This window comes from Chroicocephalus ridibundus, chromosome 20 (genome assembly GCF_963924245.1).
Source record: "Chroicocephalus ridibundus chromosome 20, bChrRid1.1, whole genome shotgun sequence".
NCBI lineage: Eukaryota > Metazoa > Chordata > Aves > Charadriiformes > Laridae > Chroicocephalus > Chroicocephalus ridibundus.
Window position 1 is genome coordinate 3610005 of NC_086303.1, and position 16356 is coordinate 3626360.

The 16356-nt window shown below is 51.6% G+C and overlaps 2 protein-coding genes across 2 annotated transcripts in view; one reads left to right on the forward strand and one right to left on the reverse strand.

Moving 5' to 3' along the window:
- Nucleotides 1-222: 222 nt before the first annotated feature.
- On the forward strand, nt 223-4762 carry LOC134525557 (ubiquinol-cytochrome c reductase complex assembly factor 2). The gene is made up of 5 exons (XM_063356521.1): nt 223-360; nt 1057-1233; nt 3370-3444; nt 3797-3866; nt 4584-4762. The coding sequence occupies exons 2-5, from the start codon at nt 1096-1098 to the stop codon at nt 4676-4678; spliced, it is 378 nt and encodes a 125-aa protein (XP_063212591.1). The 5' UTR covers nt 223-360; nt 1057-1095; the 3' UTR covers nt 4679-4762.
- Nucleotides 4763-5800: 1038 nt separating this feature from the next.
- The window catches only part of ITPR3 (inositol 1,4,5-trisphosphate receptor type 3), a 43332-nt gene continuing 32776 nt past the window's right edge, over nt 5801-16356 (reverse strand). The window contains exons 42-58 of the mRNA XM_063356515.1: nt 16012-16212; nt 15462-15572; nt 15041-15136; nt 14677-14778; nt 14348-14434; nt 13562-13672; nt 12904-13096; nt 11798-11923; nt 11107-11279; nt 10829-10993; nt 10136-10328; nt 9552-9647; nt 9010-9134; nt 8583-8748; nt 7727-7887; nt 7042-7203; nt 5801-6689 (exon numbers count right to left, since the gene is read on the reverse strand). Coding sequence (XP_063212585.1) covers nt 6621-6689; nt 7042-7203; nt 7727-7887; nt 8583-8748; nt 9010-9134; nt 9552-9647; nt 10136-10328; nt 10829-10993; nt 11107-11279; nt 11798-11923; nt 12904-13096; nt 13562-13672; nt 14348-14434; nt 14677-14778; nt 15041-15136; nt 15462-15572; nt 16012-16212 — 2337 coding nt within the window. The 3' untranslated portion in view covers nt 5801-6620. The remainder of the gene's footprint in view (nt 6690-7041; nt 7204-7726; nt 7888-8582; nt 8749-9009; nt 9135-9551; nt 9648-10135; nt 10329-10828; nt 10994-11106; nt 11280-11797; nt 11924-12903; nt 13097-13561; nt 13673-14347; nt 14435-14676; nt 14779-15040; nt 15137-15461; nt 15573-16011; nt 16213-16356) is intronic.

Sequence of the window (16356 nt, forward strand, 5' to 3'; positions counted from 1 at the left end):
CATTTCATGCCTACAGATGACTATAAAAAAGGCCACAAACACTCTGCTTCAGCAGCGAATGGCCTGAGTCACCGATTGTCTTGGCTCACACACGTGCAGCAGGGTCCTGGGATCAGTGCTAATTGTGGCTGTTGCCAGCTCTGCTGATGGGGTTTATACAGACCCACCTCAGCGTCTGCATCCCTGCCGGGCCTCTTGCTGGCTGCGTGCACCGGGAAGCCAGGTCTGGAAGTGGGGAAGGGTGGAGAAGGGTCTGAGCACGACACCAGCAACCAGAGCTCCTCGTCAGCAGAGCAAAACACCCCCTTGGCTGCACACCTCATCTGCCTGGGAAGAAAACAGCAACCGGCTGCTTGAACGGTGAGTGACAGAAGGCATCCCCCTCCCTCCCTTTTCACCCCTTATACAGGAGCACACAATTATCAAGTATTTAACCATTTGCCTGATGAGCTCTGAGCCAGCATACAACCTTAGGTACTGCACGTGCAGAAAGGGAAAACCAGGCAAGCCTTTCTAGGTTTTAAAACAGCCTGAAGGCAAGCGCGAAAGTAGCTATTACATGCTGTGCTGCTGGCTGCCCGGCCCGGCTATTAGCAGCACCGCAGGAGCAAGACCCCTTTGCCAGCCGCACAAAGCAGGCCGCTTGGAGTGTAGGCCGCAACCGAGCAAATGAATGGGAAAAGCCAGGCTACTCTCGTCAGCTGTCTTTCATAAACACAGGGCAGGCCGTGAGACCACTGGGGGTGGCCCTCGCTGCTCCCCAGGCCCCGACCCCCGCCATTGCAGCGGCCTGGGCCTGCGCGGGCAGCAGCGGCCTGAGGGCCCGGCCTGGAAGTTCTCCCACGCCTCACCGAAAGCACTCCCGGGAACGGGTGGGAGATGGATGGGGCGGCGCCTCGGGAGCTCCCCCAGCGCTGCTTTGCGGTGCTGCCCCCCGAGAGGAACCGCTGAGGGGCTGCGCCGTCCCCCTCTCGCCCCCGCCGCCATCCCCCTCCCGCCGGGCCCGCCCCGTACTGCGCACGGGCAGCCCGGCCTGACCCCTCTCGCCTGCCGTAGGTCACGTGATTCCCCCCGTCGCCGTCGCCGCCGGCAGCGATGGCGGCCACCAGGTACCGGCGGTTCCTGAAGCTCTGCGAGGAGTGGCCGGTGGAGGAGACCAAGCGGCAGCGGGACCTGGGCGTCTTCCTGCGGCAGCGGGTGGCCCAGGCCTTCCGCGAAGGGGAGAACACGCAGGTGAGGGCGGGGAGGGGGGAAGGTGGCACCCCCGCGGCGGCCGCGGCCTGCGAGGGGTGGGGGGGGGGCGAGGCGGGGCCTGGGCCGCGCAGGCGCCTCCTCCCTCAACGGTAGTTTAACGGTCGGTGTGAGGAGGCTGTGGCGGTTTTGGGGCGTAAACCCTGGGATCTTGGTGCTGACGCGGGGTTTTTATTCGGCGCTTTCGCGGTTACGGTTGAGAAGGTTGTGCCTGGGTGGCTCCGCTGTGAAACGGGCCTCCCTCGGGTCTCCTCAGGGCCCCCCGCAGCCTCCCTCCGTTCTCCTCAGGGCCCAGGACAGGCCTTTAAAACACAGGCCCCAGCAGCCATGCTGTGTTTCTCGCACAGGACAAGCTGCGGTGTATGACACGTTCTTCCACCATTTACACTGCGTGCTTTGGGGAGCCCTATTCCCGTGATTATGGAAGTGGGATACAAAGCACTGTGAATTTGTCAACAGCGTGCTGGAATCCAGTTAGTTAGTGTCTTTTGCTTACCGTGATGGTAGGATGATAGTGCAATGCAGTCTGTAGTGCATGTGCATTGTTAGGGTGTAGCGATTATAAAATTGGATTCCAGCTGCAGTTGTAATTGTGTTGGAGTTCAGGCTTTGGTGCTGAAATAAATCAAAGAAGCTAATGCTTGACTTGGGCTGCAGACCTTTACAGGCTTGGAGGTGGTGCTGTGGTATGGAAATGTACCCTTTCTTAGCATAAAAACATTGTTCCAGATATGCATTTTCTACTTCAAGGGGCCATTATAGGCACCTAATTCTATATTGGTCACCGGAATAGTCTGCAGCAGACATTTCGGAAAGTGCTTATTGCTTTTTCATATGCTTAGGACAGCTGAATTTGCTGCACCAATTGGCTGCAAGACCCCAAAGCTGCCACTCATCTTGAAAATCTAAATTGATGCCTGCAGCACTGATGTCAATTTGTATGTATAAAGGCTTCATACAGCAAAGGGAAATGTACTGGCAGACAGCAGAAGGAACGTGAGAAAAGAACTAGAACCATAAAGGATACTTTATCAGTCTAATGTCTGTTTTATTCATGTGGAATAAGACTTGCTGATTTTATGGGGGGAAGATACTGTTTCTGCTACCCATTTAATAGCTATTTCTGCTATCACTACTAAAACACTAGCGGGGTCATTTGAAATGTGACTGCAGGATGTGTTAAGCTGAAGATCACCTGCAGTGTGATGGTGCTTACTCTTGACAGTCTGTCTGTCCCTATATCCTCTCTCCTGCAGCAGCCATTTCCTACTGAATAAGCAGAGCTTTTCCTTAGTTTTCCTAGTTTGCACAGAGGAGGCTGAACCTGTGCCAATGTCCCAAGGGCAGATAAGCTGTGTCATTTTATCCTGACGTGTTTCTGTTGATACTATTCTTATCTGTGTATCCATTTTAATCATTTATGTTTGATGTCATCGAGCAGCAATGCAGAGTTCTGGTCAAGTTGGCCCCCATTGTAAAATAGAAAAGCAAGATGACGTGCCATCACGCTGCTAAATAGATGTCCCTGCAAGGCAGATGCACCTGTCTGAGGCACCTAGCAGAGGTTTAGGTATTAGCAAAATCTTTCCAACTTACTCGACCAAAATAGAAATCCATTTACCCTTCACAAGCTGTTCAGTGTCTTTCATGTTGCTTTTGCCTAACCAATTATAAACTATTTTTAGCCAGCACCGGGATTTTCTAAATTCCATCCTAGTGCATGATCCTATTTGATGCTTTAGAATAAAACAGGCGGCAAAACTGGCCTGTGAGCAAGAAGTCTCACAGATTTCACAGCAGTGGCCAATAAACGTGAGAAGAAAACTGTCCAGCAATGATCTCATTAACTGTGTATTCACAGTTGATCTGTCAAATCTTTTCGAGCAGAGTTTAAGGTCCATTCTGGAAATCACATGCCTTGTTATTCTTGTAGGGCAAAGTGGTGAGAAGTGGAGGGGAAAGAAATTGATCTGCATTCTGGAGCGGCATATTAGGGGTCACCAGCATCCTTCATTGCACTGAGAAGTCACCTAAGCTGCTCCCTGACTGTCCTTCTCACTAGCCTTGAAATAAGGTGGTCTCATTTAAGGCTTGTGTGCTACTTTTATCCATTTCCAGATCGCTGACCCGGAGACCTGTGACCGAATGTATGAGAGCTTAGTCAGAATCCACACCAACTACTACAAAAACAAGGTGAGCTTGGGCATTAGCCATCACCCCTCTTTTAGGGGGTGAGTCACCATCTACTGCAGTTGGGTGCCTCGTCCCAGCAGGGTTTCTGGGAACGTCTAACGGACAAACGAGCAGTGAGGTGGATGCAGCACTACCTGGTGCCTTTGGTCACTCTGGGAAAGCTGCAGACACCTTGGCCTCTGGGACATGTCTGAACAATGCAGATGATAGTTCTTGGTATGAGTGAACAAAATTTTTAGAGTTTGACTGAAAATAAGCTCACTGTATGGTGACATTTTTACCTTCTTTAATGCACTACAAGTAACATCTTTTTCTCTCTCTCCTTCTCTCACCTACTTGGTCATTTATGAAGTATCCACGCCTGAAAGACACAAGCTTCACCGGAGTGACAGTAGAAGATTGCAAGATGATACTAGCAACAGGTACTAATACTGTGCTTGATTTCAGAATAAGTCAGAGCAGGAGATAAAGTACATTCTCGTCTTTGTGGTCTTTCTGCAACATTTCTACTAAACACCAGTGACTAAAGGACAGAATGGTACTGCCAAGCAAGTGTATTAGGGTGTTTAACGAGGAGCACAGGAATAATTGAGGAGTTCTTCACTAATCTATCAGGGCGAAAAGTCGATTGTATTTTGCACTGGGCAGGAACAGCAGAGGGTTTGCAAGGGCTCTTTGAGATCAGATAGTAGGAGCTATGTGAAAGGAATGCATGTTTGCTGCATCACTCGAAAAAATTCTTAGCTTCTATTTCACCACAGTCAAATTCCCTTTAGTATTTCTCCTTTTGTATTAGACTTTGAGAGAAAAGAGGGTACCATGATACAGAAATACTCTCAGCCAGATCATTTATTAAGTGCCATGTAGGAAGCTAGTGCAGTTTGTTCTGCTCCAGTTCCTAACTTTGATTGCAGTGCGTGGAAACTGAATATTAGTTGTTAGCGATAAGGGACTCCCCGCACAATTGATTGGAAGGGAAAACAAACTGGCCTCAGGCCCTGAAATAGAAATTCATTAAGATGTAAAGTCAAAAAAGGAAAATATATGTAAGGCAAAGCTTTTATAAGAGGGCTTTCATTCCTTTGCTTTTCTGCTTTTCTTCCTCTTTCCCCATCTCTCTCTCTCTCCTTCTTTTGCAGACATTCTGAAACAGATGGAAGACATGAAAAAAGGGACATGGAAAAAACTGCGAGAAAAGTTTTATGCCAAGAAACCTGAGGAGGACTCAAAGTGATAGGCTAACTCCCAGATTCTCCACTGTATATATTCCTAAAGCACTGTATGTTGCCATGATGAATAAAACCATTTATTCCTCTTAGCAACAGCATTTTTGTTCAGACCTGCACCTTACACCCTTCATTTTTAGTGTCCCCTCTTTTTTTCATGCAAATCTAGGACATAACACACCTGTGCTGAAATCAGTGTAGTGTAGAGGAAAGAACTTTGCGGTGTTAGACCAAATCCTTTGTGTTATGAAAAGTAGAACAACCAGGAGGTGCACAGAGCAAGTGGGTGCAACCACGTTAGCTTTAAATTTGCTTGTGACGATAACAACGGTGATGATGTGAAAACGTAGCTATGCTTGTGTTTCTGTCTGTTGGCACTGGTAACGCTGAAATTGAGGGGGGGATAATTTTAATTGTCACATTTATTTTCCTTTTGAGAAGACACAGGAGAGGACTGAGGGTGACTGTTTACCGTGGTGGCAGTGGAGCAGTGTAAGAGTTTAACTGAGATTTCAATCAAGTGCTGCAGCGGTGTGTTGCTGGTTGAGCTACCTATATGCACATTTCCCTCAGCGGGAAGAGACGGTTCCGTATGGCTTGCTGCGTATCTGAGGGACAAAGATAGGCTGGTATATAGGGCCATAAGCAAATTTCAGGTATGATTAGTCCATTGCTGTGGCCTATTTTTATTCCTTTTTAAAGCTTTAATGCTTGCATCAGTGTCTATTCTGGGGAGGCAGAGGACCGTAGTTGGGGTGGCTACAGCACTGCTTGGCTTGGGAAGGATGAGTGTCTAGAGCACAGCAATGCCAGGACGCTGCTTGGCTCCCGGCAGCACCAACAGCTGCTCCTTTTTATGTATTTGAACAGTGTTTTCCTGGCAAGTAGCGAAAGAATTTGAAACTTTGCAGCAGGCTCTCATCCAAACCTTCAGAAAACAAGGCTGGTGTTCAAGGTAGTTTTCATGGTAGCATTTTTCTTCAGCTCCTGACTGGAGCATCGTACTATATTTTAATGTTTAGCAGCTGGAGCAGTGAGCATTGGGTTGTGGAGCACCTTGGGTCTTTGGATTGTTCAGTATTTCTATTTGTAACAACCCCATTACATACCCGAGTACACAGGAAGGGCACTTTCTTTACCATGTTTAAGTTTTTATTGTAACATGATTTCGTATTTAATTTAGTTAAGGCAATTTACATTTTAGTTCTTAAGTAACAACAATAACAAAAAAAAATTAATAATAAAACATTACACCAGAGATGAAACTAAAACACAGGACACCCCTTCACAGTGAACTCCTGTAAACCTGCAGTCTCCTACTCCTACTGCCCAGATATCCTTGGTCCACAGAAGGCAAAAGACTAGTTCACACTAGTACAAACTCGGATACTCATCCTCGTCTGGTGAGTTAAATTAACAAATCCACCTCCTTGAGTTTAGCTCCTCTTTCCTGCACCACAGTGATGAACGGAATTCTTTCAATGGAGAAGGATCAGCATGGGGCAGGTACGGTAAATACGATGGCTGGTTTGCAAAGATCCACATGTACTAGTGCCACTCTTGGAATAAGTTAAATACTGCAGCCCTACAGCTAGTTACACTACACCTGAGGCCACCAGAATGTAGTGCATGGAGATAAAGATACAACCCTCCACATTTGCAAAATAAAGAGTTATTGCAATGAGGAATAGAAGTCCTGTATAATTTATCTTCCTACAAGGGCATTAGAGTAACGTGTGGGTCCAGGTATCGTGAGGAATCCTGGCCAGTCCCTGGTTCCGGAATTGCTTACAAGCGCTCTAGGGAAAATGTTGACTGTGAAGCTCTTCCGCGTGGTCTGTCTTTTCTCTGACAGTGACGTCCATGCGTGGAACCCAGGAATAAGCAGCCTCGTTAGCTGACACATGTGTGTAGTCCCTCGGTGGGTGAAGCCGATGCTTCTTCTCCATCTTAGTGGTTCATGGTGTTCTGGACATCCACAAACCCCATCCTTTGTCTGCGCTTCCGTTGCTCTGTCATCTAGAGTTCAAACAAGGCCACGAGTGAGGTAGGAAACCAGGTCGCCTTTAAATTCACTAACATGCTCCCCACCGGTGTCTGACTGACCAGCCTGCTTTTAGCATCTGCCAGAAAACCCTGCGAGGTTGACTCTAGCTGATGAGGAAGTAAAGCATCGAAAAGCACTTGGCCCAAGTGGCCCAGACCCCCCAAAAAGAGCTGCAGGAGCCCTTTGCTTCGTGTCTGAAGTTGTGCTGGCCTGGGCTGGTTCTGCCTCCTGTTCCTTGGAACAGGTGTCTATTTTGGAAAGGACAGCGGGTTTCTATAGTCAGGTGTTCCTCAAGTGTTCCTATTTTTAAAAAATGTTAAGTACCTGTTCCTTCAGCTCATTCAGCTGGGAGGTGAGATGCGACACCAGCTTCATCGTGGTGTTGAGCTTGTCTTGAAGGTTGCGGATCTCATTCTGCTCCCCTTCCCCTTCATTGCTGACCAGCGACATGGCTCGCATCCGGGGGAACCAGTCAAGGTTCTTATTCTGGAAAGGCGACCATGGAAAATGGGAGTTGGAGAGGGGGTGAAGAGAAGGGAAGAGACTGGTAGGATTTAACAGGACGCCTGCCGCTGCTTAGGGATTAAAGAAAGTCTCAAAGGCTCATTTTGTCTGTATATTTGCGAGTTTTCAACAAATAGTCCATTTCCAGCTTTTTTTTCCTTACAGCCTTCTGGGCTCAAGTTCAGAAGTTTTTCTTTTCTAAGTTTCCTTTCCCTCCCTTCTTGCCTTGAAATCACCTTGAAGTAAGTCCCACTCTCTACTCTTGGTTCTGCCCTTGGTTCAAACGCGCAGCACAAAACACCCAACAGACAACGTGCTGCTGGCTGAGACGGCGCAGTGGAAATAACCAGCTAAGAACGAACTAAGGCACAACAACGTTACTAAATATTTTCCAAAAGCTCCTCCTCAAAACTGGTTTTTTCTTTGGCGAGCCCCTTGTTCTCAGCTGTTTCCCCGGGGCAGGCAGGTTGCAAGAGTGGAAGAGCTTCCCCAAGAGGACGCGTACCTTTATCATCTGCGCCACGTAACTCTCCGGCCCCGTGTAGTCTGTCTTGTTCTTCACTCGCACCAGCACTATGAAGTACAAGTAGTTCCACATGTTGTGCTCGTATTTAATATGCTCTTCAAAGGACACCGTCTTGTTGTCAAACTTGTCCCTTTCGAGTCCTGGGAAAGGCAGCGGAGAGCGGAGAAGGTGGAGGGAGGAGGCGAGGAGAAGGGAAGGAGCGAGCAAGCAAACACATGCGAAAGGAAGTACAGATAATTGCATCCCCTCCCAGGTGTGACTTTCAAAAAGTGCTTGTAATAATTAGTTGGCATTTAGCACACAACAAGCATCCTGAACAGGGGGAAAATAACCCAGTTGTGTGTTCAGGAGGCTTCTATTTGAAGAACTACTGGCTCTGCTCCCTGCCTATGTATCTAAAAGCATAAAATGCACCCAGTGGATCTTTTAAGAAAAAAGCAGTTAGGTTTATCGGGTTTTTCCTTTTTTTTTTTTTGTGGTGGTTTTTTTTTTTTTTGGTTGCTTTCCGATGACTGAAAGCATTCCAGAACATTTTCTGTATTTTATTTCATTAGTAATATGGTGCTTTTTTTTCCCCCCCCTCCCCAAGAACTCCACGGTGTGGCGTTCAGTGTAACGCCTCATTAGGGGAAAGCCAGGACCAATACAGATAATTTCCCCTCTCGGTTTGGGTCCTTGGTTAAGCCTCCTCACACTGCAGTGACCCATCAGTGAACAGATTTAAGTTTTTGCTGTGAACCAAATGAAAAGCAGAAACCAGCTGAAACCCCTCTCCCCCCCCTCAACCTAAAAAAGCTTTGGGGCAATTCCTCGACAGCGAGGTCCCAGCGCTCACCACAGATGAAACACGTCGTCTTCAGTATCTCTTCTTTCTTTTGCTTCTCGCTTCTCAGATCAGCAAAGGTGTCAATAATGACCCCAAAGATGAGGTTCAGGACGATAATGATGACAATGAAGAAGAAGAGGAGGTCGTAGACAACCCGGGCGGGAAACAAGGACTCCTGTAATGGATGGAAGGGATAAACGTGGGTCTCTTGCACACCTCTCCCCCAGCCACGCTACCCGTGCTGCCTCGTTACACGGGCCATGGCTGAGGAGGAATAAAGGGTGTGATGGGGAAAGCGAGGAGAAAAGCACTGGGGGAGAGTGTGGGGGATAGAGCTGGAAGTGTCACAGTCTCCAGGGAGGGAGGGCAGCTGCGCAGCGGTAAACGCAGCAGGACTTGGCAGAAGAAAGGGGTCCCACATGCTGCCCAAACTCACATCCTTCGACGGCTTCCGCAGAATGTCACCCACGCCCCCTCCGTTCCTCAGGCCGTGGTTCAGGACAGTGACGATGCACATGAGCAGCGTGTCGCAGGCGCGCTCCCACTGGTCGGCCTCTGTTTCTAGAGGGAAATAAAAGCGAAAACCCAGAGCATAGACAGGGAGGAAGTACCAGGGCATTCCAAAGAACCTAGAGCTGCGGGGATGACTCCTGCTGCAGTGGCAAATCCCCTGGGAGCAGATGCTCTTTGTGCATCTCCCAACCAGCAACTTCCCAGCAGCTCCTCCAGCTTGATTCCTGCTGTGGAGGTGTTTGGCTGAGCTCTCCCTGAAGCTCCCGCTTCCTTTATGACTAAACTGAATCTACTTCAACATATTTTTTTATGCCATGGTCAGTGCAAAATTTGCAGGCCTCTTGCCAGAAAGTGAGTTGTTTGTTTCCAGCTTTGAAAAGCTAGGATTTTTCTGAGCTCGCTGACAAACCAGGCAGCCAACCGACTCTGCTGCTCCCAGTCAACCTTTCTAATGAGCTCACTTACCTTCCAAGGCAGTGGGCACAGCAGAGCAGCTAATTTTGTCACTGCTGCATGACTCCATGAAGGTCTCCATGTTCCTTTGCATCCCCAAGGGGTCATCTGCAAGTAAAAGAGACCGCAGCCGTGCCAGAGCATCAGCTGGCTTTAGTAAAGCTCTTCATTGCTGTCGCGGGTGCTTTTCAACTGCCTCTTCTTGTAGCTTTCAAGCTTCTTGAGAAAAAGTTTCTTTCTTCTCCTAGCTTTTTCTAGGCTTTGAAGCTTTTGCTCGAGTTTCAGTTAAGACTCTACAGTGCTAAAACTTCATTTGCCGCTCTCCACCCCCTGCCATCACTCCTAGCCCCAAAACCCTGCTCCCTGCAGCACGAGGTCCTTAAGTCGGCACAGGCAGCTGTCTTCTCTGCTAACCCCAACACCAGTGCCACCAGGAGTTTGTGCCACGGGTGTAAAACCCATGATGCACACAGAGACACACGGGTGGTTTTGCAGCCGGGGCTCATGCACTGGTCCAGCTGCATAAGGGGACCCAGCTCTGCCTGGCCCCTCTCTAGCCCGAGAACTGCAGCCAACGAGGGCAAGGGCTGACCAACCTTTGGCTTTGCTGTCCGGCAGCCGGTCCACCTCCAGGATGAAGTCATCCTTCAGGAACAGGAAGCCCACGATGGAGAAGAGGTAGACGAGGATGAGAGCCAGGAGGGCTGTCAGCAGGATGGAGCGCCCGTTCCGCGTCACGCTTTTGATGACATTGAACAAGGTCTCCTCACGGTAGATCAAGTCAAAGAGCTGAAAGGACACAGGAGCAAAGAAATGCTGGGGGGGGGGAGTGCTTTTCTTGACAATGCCTGGCCTACCTATATCCCCTTTTATCCCGAGATCTTGGATCACTCAGCAGACCTTGACTAACTTTCACATAAAGCATTTAAGTTTCCCAGCTCACTGTGGGGAAGCGGAGGAGAATGAAGTGACTTATGCACAGCAGGAGAGGCAGGAACAGGACACATGCACCCTGCCTCTGCCCTCACCAGCTCACGTTGTCTCCCAGCTGACCCAGATAAAGCACACGGTGGAGATTAGAAAGAGAGAGAGATAGCAAAAGACCAGGAGAGAGACAGTAATAGATACTGTCGGAAGGCAGAGAGATCAGCCTACGCGAAGATTAGAGCACAGCGAATTGTTCTCACTGCTGTTATCAATCAGCCCCTGGATGGTGTCACAAGAACCTTCCAGCTTCTAACAGGGCTGACAGGTTACTTCTGTGCCCCAAACATCTGCATTTATCGTACCAGGATGCTGTAGAAGAGTTCGTGCACAAAGAGTCCCAGGACGCTCGTCAGGATGTAGCCAACGTGGTAAAGAAACTCCACATCCATGATCATGGCCTTGTAGCCTCGGATGAAGGTCCCACGGTTGCCCACGAAGCTCACCACAAACACAATCTTGTTGGTCAGCTGGGGAACAACCAGAAACGGGAGGGAGTGGGGTTTGCTGCACTTTATGAATGCGGAACAGCCTCCTGTGCTACGGGATGCTATGCTGCTCTTCCAGCACACGGAGAACTTACGTTGAGAGCTCCCAGTATATTGAGAGTGAGTCCAATCCCCAGGTAATAGATGGATCGCAAGATCAGTGCCACGAGGAGCGGTCTGACACCGTAGCGCTTGGTGAACAAGGCCATGATGGAGAAGCAGATCAGAATCCAGAAGAGCAGGGAGATCAGTGGGGAATCCAGCACTCCTGGGAAGAGAAGAGCCACAGCAATTAAATGGCACGAGATGAAATCCATGCTGCCAATCGGACACCGTGCTGCTGTCCTGAAGAACTAACGTGCTGATTATCAGAGGGAAGAAAGAGAAAAATGACGCTTGACTGCAAAGACTAGTGTTGACCAAGATGGTTCTCAGTGATGCATTTTTCTGACATCTTTTATCTGATATCTCAAAACCACTGTAAATGACGGAGGCTTTGCCTGACAGCAGGTCTGTGTGCTGGCACTGCTTCCCCCGTTTTACAGGCCGGGAAAGCGCAGCCCAGGGAGAAGAGACTTTTCCCTAAGAAGGAAGCAGTGGGAGGGCTGGCGACCAAAATCGTGACTCAATCCCTTCCTTTGACCAGCTGCGAGGACTTGGGGCTTTAGGAGTCAAAAGGAGACTGAGGTCGGGGAGATCACAGGTAAGGGGACCAGTTCCCCTGCATACGAGGGTCCCCTTTTTCTTCCACCTCGAGGAGCAGCAGACGCCGGGCCACTTACTTACCCATTGAAGTGGCTTCAACGTAGGGGTAGAAGAAAGCAATGATTATGTTGATGAAGACAGCCAGGTTGAAGGAAATGCTTCCCCAGAGAGTCATTCTGCGGGAGAACCAGTACATCAGCGGCATGCCTGGGGGGAGAGGAGGCAGACACACAAACTTCAGCCAACCTGCGGCCAACCGGGGAAGGCTTTGTCCTCCCAGACACCCGAAGGGTTGGGCTCGGTACAGCTAGTGGGCCCGGAGGGACCCTTGCCTCCCATTTCCTTCAAAACATTAATAAAAGCTCCCTGCTCATCTGCTGAAATAGCAGTGCAAGTTCAGAATGTTACTGCTCACGATTCTTGGCTTCTCGGCCCTTTGACCTGCTCTGGCACCTCGGAATCAGATCGGCTCCATCCTCCTCCTCACCTTCCTCCCCACCTCCCACAGCCTCGCGTCCTTCAAAACAACAGTATCTTTGTGTTTTCAGCGCTGGTGCTGGTCCCAGAGGAGACCCAGCCAGCAATTTCCCATCCATACTAGAAACTTGTTTCCTGCCGAATTCCTAAGATAGTTTTGACTGGATCGGCAAGTGTTTTCAGAGCTGCTACACTGCCCCTTAGCTGCATCGCAGTATTTATAATGTGACTCTCTACTGAGCTCCTGTTATTTTAAGCCAGAATTTCCTTCCTGATGCAGCCCTGAAAGCACCTAAGCAGGCCTGCAGGGTGCGGAGAAATGAGTTTTATTTCCCACGTGTAGCTGCTAGACCCGGCTTAGGAGAAGGCAGCTGAAAGCAAAGGAAGAGAGGGCTTTCCAGGGGAAAACACCTGCAGGTGTAATCCCAGGGAATGGGCTGCAAGATGGATTTCAGACGGCTGAGCAACTGCGCTAACGGGCATGGAGGAAATACATCCCTGGGATCGTGATGAACCTCCGCTATCTGCAAACTGCCGCGTGTGTTGTGCTCTACAGAGCAAGGGGCACAGGCTGCTCGGAGATCTCATCTCCAGGCTGCTGCCAGGAGCCCTTTCAAAGCAGGGCTGCCCCCCGTTTTCACACCGGGGGCTACTGGAAGCGCCCGTGCTGGCCGGGGGGAGCCCGAAGGGAAGGTCTGCCTTGCTCTTACTGCGCAGTTTCTTCTGCCATTCCATCTCGTTGTGGAGGAAGGACGACTGGTCGAAGAAATCACTGACTTTGCTGCCCTGCTCGTCCTGCTCCGTGGTGGTGAAGAGCCGGTACTTGGTCTCCTTGGTGAGGAACTCGCAGATGCCGGGCACCGGGAAGATTATCTGCTCCATGCTCCGGTCCAGGCGCACAATCTGCAGGAAGCAGGGCCAAGGGGAGGGCGCCGTCAGATCCTGCCCCTGCCAGGCTTTGGTTTCCTCTTTCCTAGACCCAGCTGTGCCTTCCCCCCTCTCCCTCCCACTCCACCGGCATCCAAACATCACGGACCACTCGTCTATAACGCTACAAATGGCCCCAGCAACGGCAGCCCTGGCTGTGCTGGAGGAAAGCTGAGACTATGCGAAGCCTTGCAAGGAGATCCGCGCTGGCGAGCGGGGACGGGGCAGCCAAAACGGGGCGAGAAAGGAAGCGTCTGGGGGGCAGCTCGTTCTCCCCATGGGCTCTGTGAACCCCTCCAGCTCTCTGCAGAGCAAAAGGCCCCTCTGCTTCTTGCCAGCGTAGGGATGGGACGGCTCCTAGTGCAAAATAACCAGCCGGAGCACACGTGGGATTCACCGGCCACGTGCCTACTGGCAACCCAAGAGCTCACGAGGTCTTGCCTCAATCTGGGAGGTGTGTTTCTCGTAATACGCCAGCGGATCCTCTTCTTCTTCCTGGACTGGGGCCGTCGACTTCAGCATCTGCGTCAGCTGCTTGTTGTTCAGGCTGAGCTGGGATGCGGGGAGAGGGGGAGAGGATGAGAGCGGCCTCAGCCAGGTCTAACTCTGCACTGACAACAGCGTTCCTCAAAGATCTACCAAAGCTGATGAGGTTTCAGGGAAAAGCAAATGAATTAAAGCTTCCTAAAGGGTTACGAGCCCTCCCTGAGGTGACAGACACTCGATTCCCTGCAATAATTACATCCAAATGCTGCTAATCCACAAATTACAAATCAATGCGCGTAAAACCCCAGGGAAATCATATTACTGCTGAATCTCGTTTGGGATCTAAGGCACATAGGCAAGACACGACAGCAAAGGACTCAGCCCTTCCTTTTCTGAAGGCAAGGGGGGAATGTGGGTACCGGCAGGACCCCATCAGGGCCACCAGCCTGTCCCTGCGGTGAGCTGGACATCACCCTACGGCTGAGCCTTCCTTGGGGAGCCCCACAAGTACAGCTCTCCGCAGCGTGGTTATAAAAGCTGCAGATGCCTTTGGGCTTGTAGTTTGGGCTACGAGGGCACCAATAAGCCTTTCTTTCTTTAGTCCCCCTGGGAAACACCAAAACCCATCAAATCTTAAACACCGAAACCCAGGGTGGCTCAGCAAGGGTGGGAGACTCTTTGGAGTCTTCGGTCAGGGTGGCTTGAAGGGGCTCTGCCTCCCTTCCCGAGTCCCCTCCGTACCATGGACGAGATGCCCTCCTCCTCCTCCTCCTGGATTCGCTTCACCGGCTTCAGGAGCTGCTGCAGGGACTTGTTGTGTCGGGAGAGCTGGAAGAGGGACAGCGATAGCTGGGTGAGCCCCGGCTGGCGAGCAGCCACCGGCGCCCAGGGGAGCGGGATGGCAAGCCTTGGGGCGGCTTTTCACAGGAGCCAAAAGCACGTTTCCCAGCCATGCCTCCCCAGGGGGGCCAGCCTGGCTGGAGAAAATGTAAATAAATACAGAGGAAAATGTGCCCAGCACGGCACGGGGAGCCCAGCCTGGCAGGGACCCTGCTGTCACAGCTCAGTACCTGCAGCGCCAGTATATAAATGTTGTGGCCAACTTCCCGGGGGGAAACCTCGGCATTTTCACACTCCTCCTCCTGCAGATAGGCCTTCTTAATCACATCGACCTGGAAGGCAGCAGAGGGATAGTGAGCTTCTCCCCATCTCCTTGCCTCCTTTTCCTCCTCTGGCCACGAACGGCTGTGGGAAAACCGTTAAGTATGGATGCTTGTGCCGAAGACGGTGACCAGCAGTATGGAAGAAGAGACGGTTATTGGATTGCAAATGAGAAACTGCATCAGGACCCGCAGGCAGAAGAGCAATGGGCCAGGGGGAGAGGCTGGGGGCTCAGCAGGGCAAGGCTGGGGGTGTCTCACTGTCAGCCCTTACCAGTTCCTGCGGGCGGAGGCTGATGAGGATCCGCTCGGCGTTTTCGCTGTCGTGTCTGCTCTCCATGAGGGCCAAGAGGAGCTTGGAGGCATTGTCCTGGCGAGGAGAAGTCCTTGCTGAGGGGAGCAGTGCCTTGCCTCTGCCCAGGGCTTCGGAGTGGGCAGAACCTCCCTCGTGCCCGGGTCAGCTGTATCTCCCCCGTGCTAGAGGCATCTGAGCCCCACACGGTGGAGATGCACCAGCCCCATCCCACCAAGCCCACGTGCTCCCACACTCGAGGACCTGACACGTGCACAGTCCCTGCTACAGCGGCCACCTCACCCCGCAGCACACCCCGTGGCCGTGCCGCTAAGCTGGAGCCCGCGGAGCGACGCACACACGCGTGCCCACCATCCCAGCCCGTCCCCCAGGCTCTGCCCACCTTCAGCTGCAGGACCAGGTCCATGCGGTACTTGCAGAGGGGGCTGATGTCGTTGAGGATGAGGGCTGTGATGATGTCGATCCCATTGGACTCGTGGGTCACGATGCAGCTCTGGGGGGCAGGGAGCAACGCAACGTGTTATCCCATGGATGCTGCCAGTCCCCCCCGGCTTCACCCTCCAACACGGCTCAGGTCTGAAACGGTGCCCTGCCTACAGCACTGACCCGGCCCCATTACCCCAGGAGCCCCAAACCCCCCGTATCCCTGGAAAGGGCGCCATTTGCACCACTATATTATTCAACCCTCGTTTGCATCACCATATTATCTAGCCAAGCAGTAGCTCATAACGCGTGCAGCACCCTGTGCACCCTGGCATCCTCTGCTGCCCGCGTTCTGCTCCTCTCCACACCCTGAAACCAAAAGCTGACCCTGTCTCTGCTGCTTTCTAACTCATCCCCCGCCTCAAATCCTCCCTCGGGCATCCCTGCCCAGCGGTGAAACGCCCCAGTCCCGCCGGGAATGCCCCAGCCCTGCTGGGATCCCCACAGACCTGGTTCTCGTGGCAGGGCCCCTGGCAGTACTCGGTGAGGGTCTCCAGGGTCTGGGTGATGAGGGCCACGTTGTACTCGTTGATGTAGAGGCCCAGCAGCCCCAGCCCCCCCGTGGTGCTGCCGCACATGATGTCGAGGAACTGCAGCGTCTCGCACACCAGGTTGTAGTTGGTTTTGTTGTTCTGGCACCGGAGGAAGTTCTGTCGAGCAAAGGCTGCAGTTACGGGACTGAGCGGCATCGCTCTGATGGGGGTGTCAGTCCGGATCCCCCTCCCCACGCCCCCTCCAGCTGCAGTTCGATGGAGAATTGGGCTGTAACGGACAGACCTCCAAGCGCAGCACTC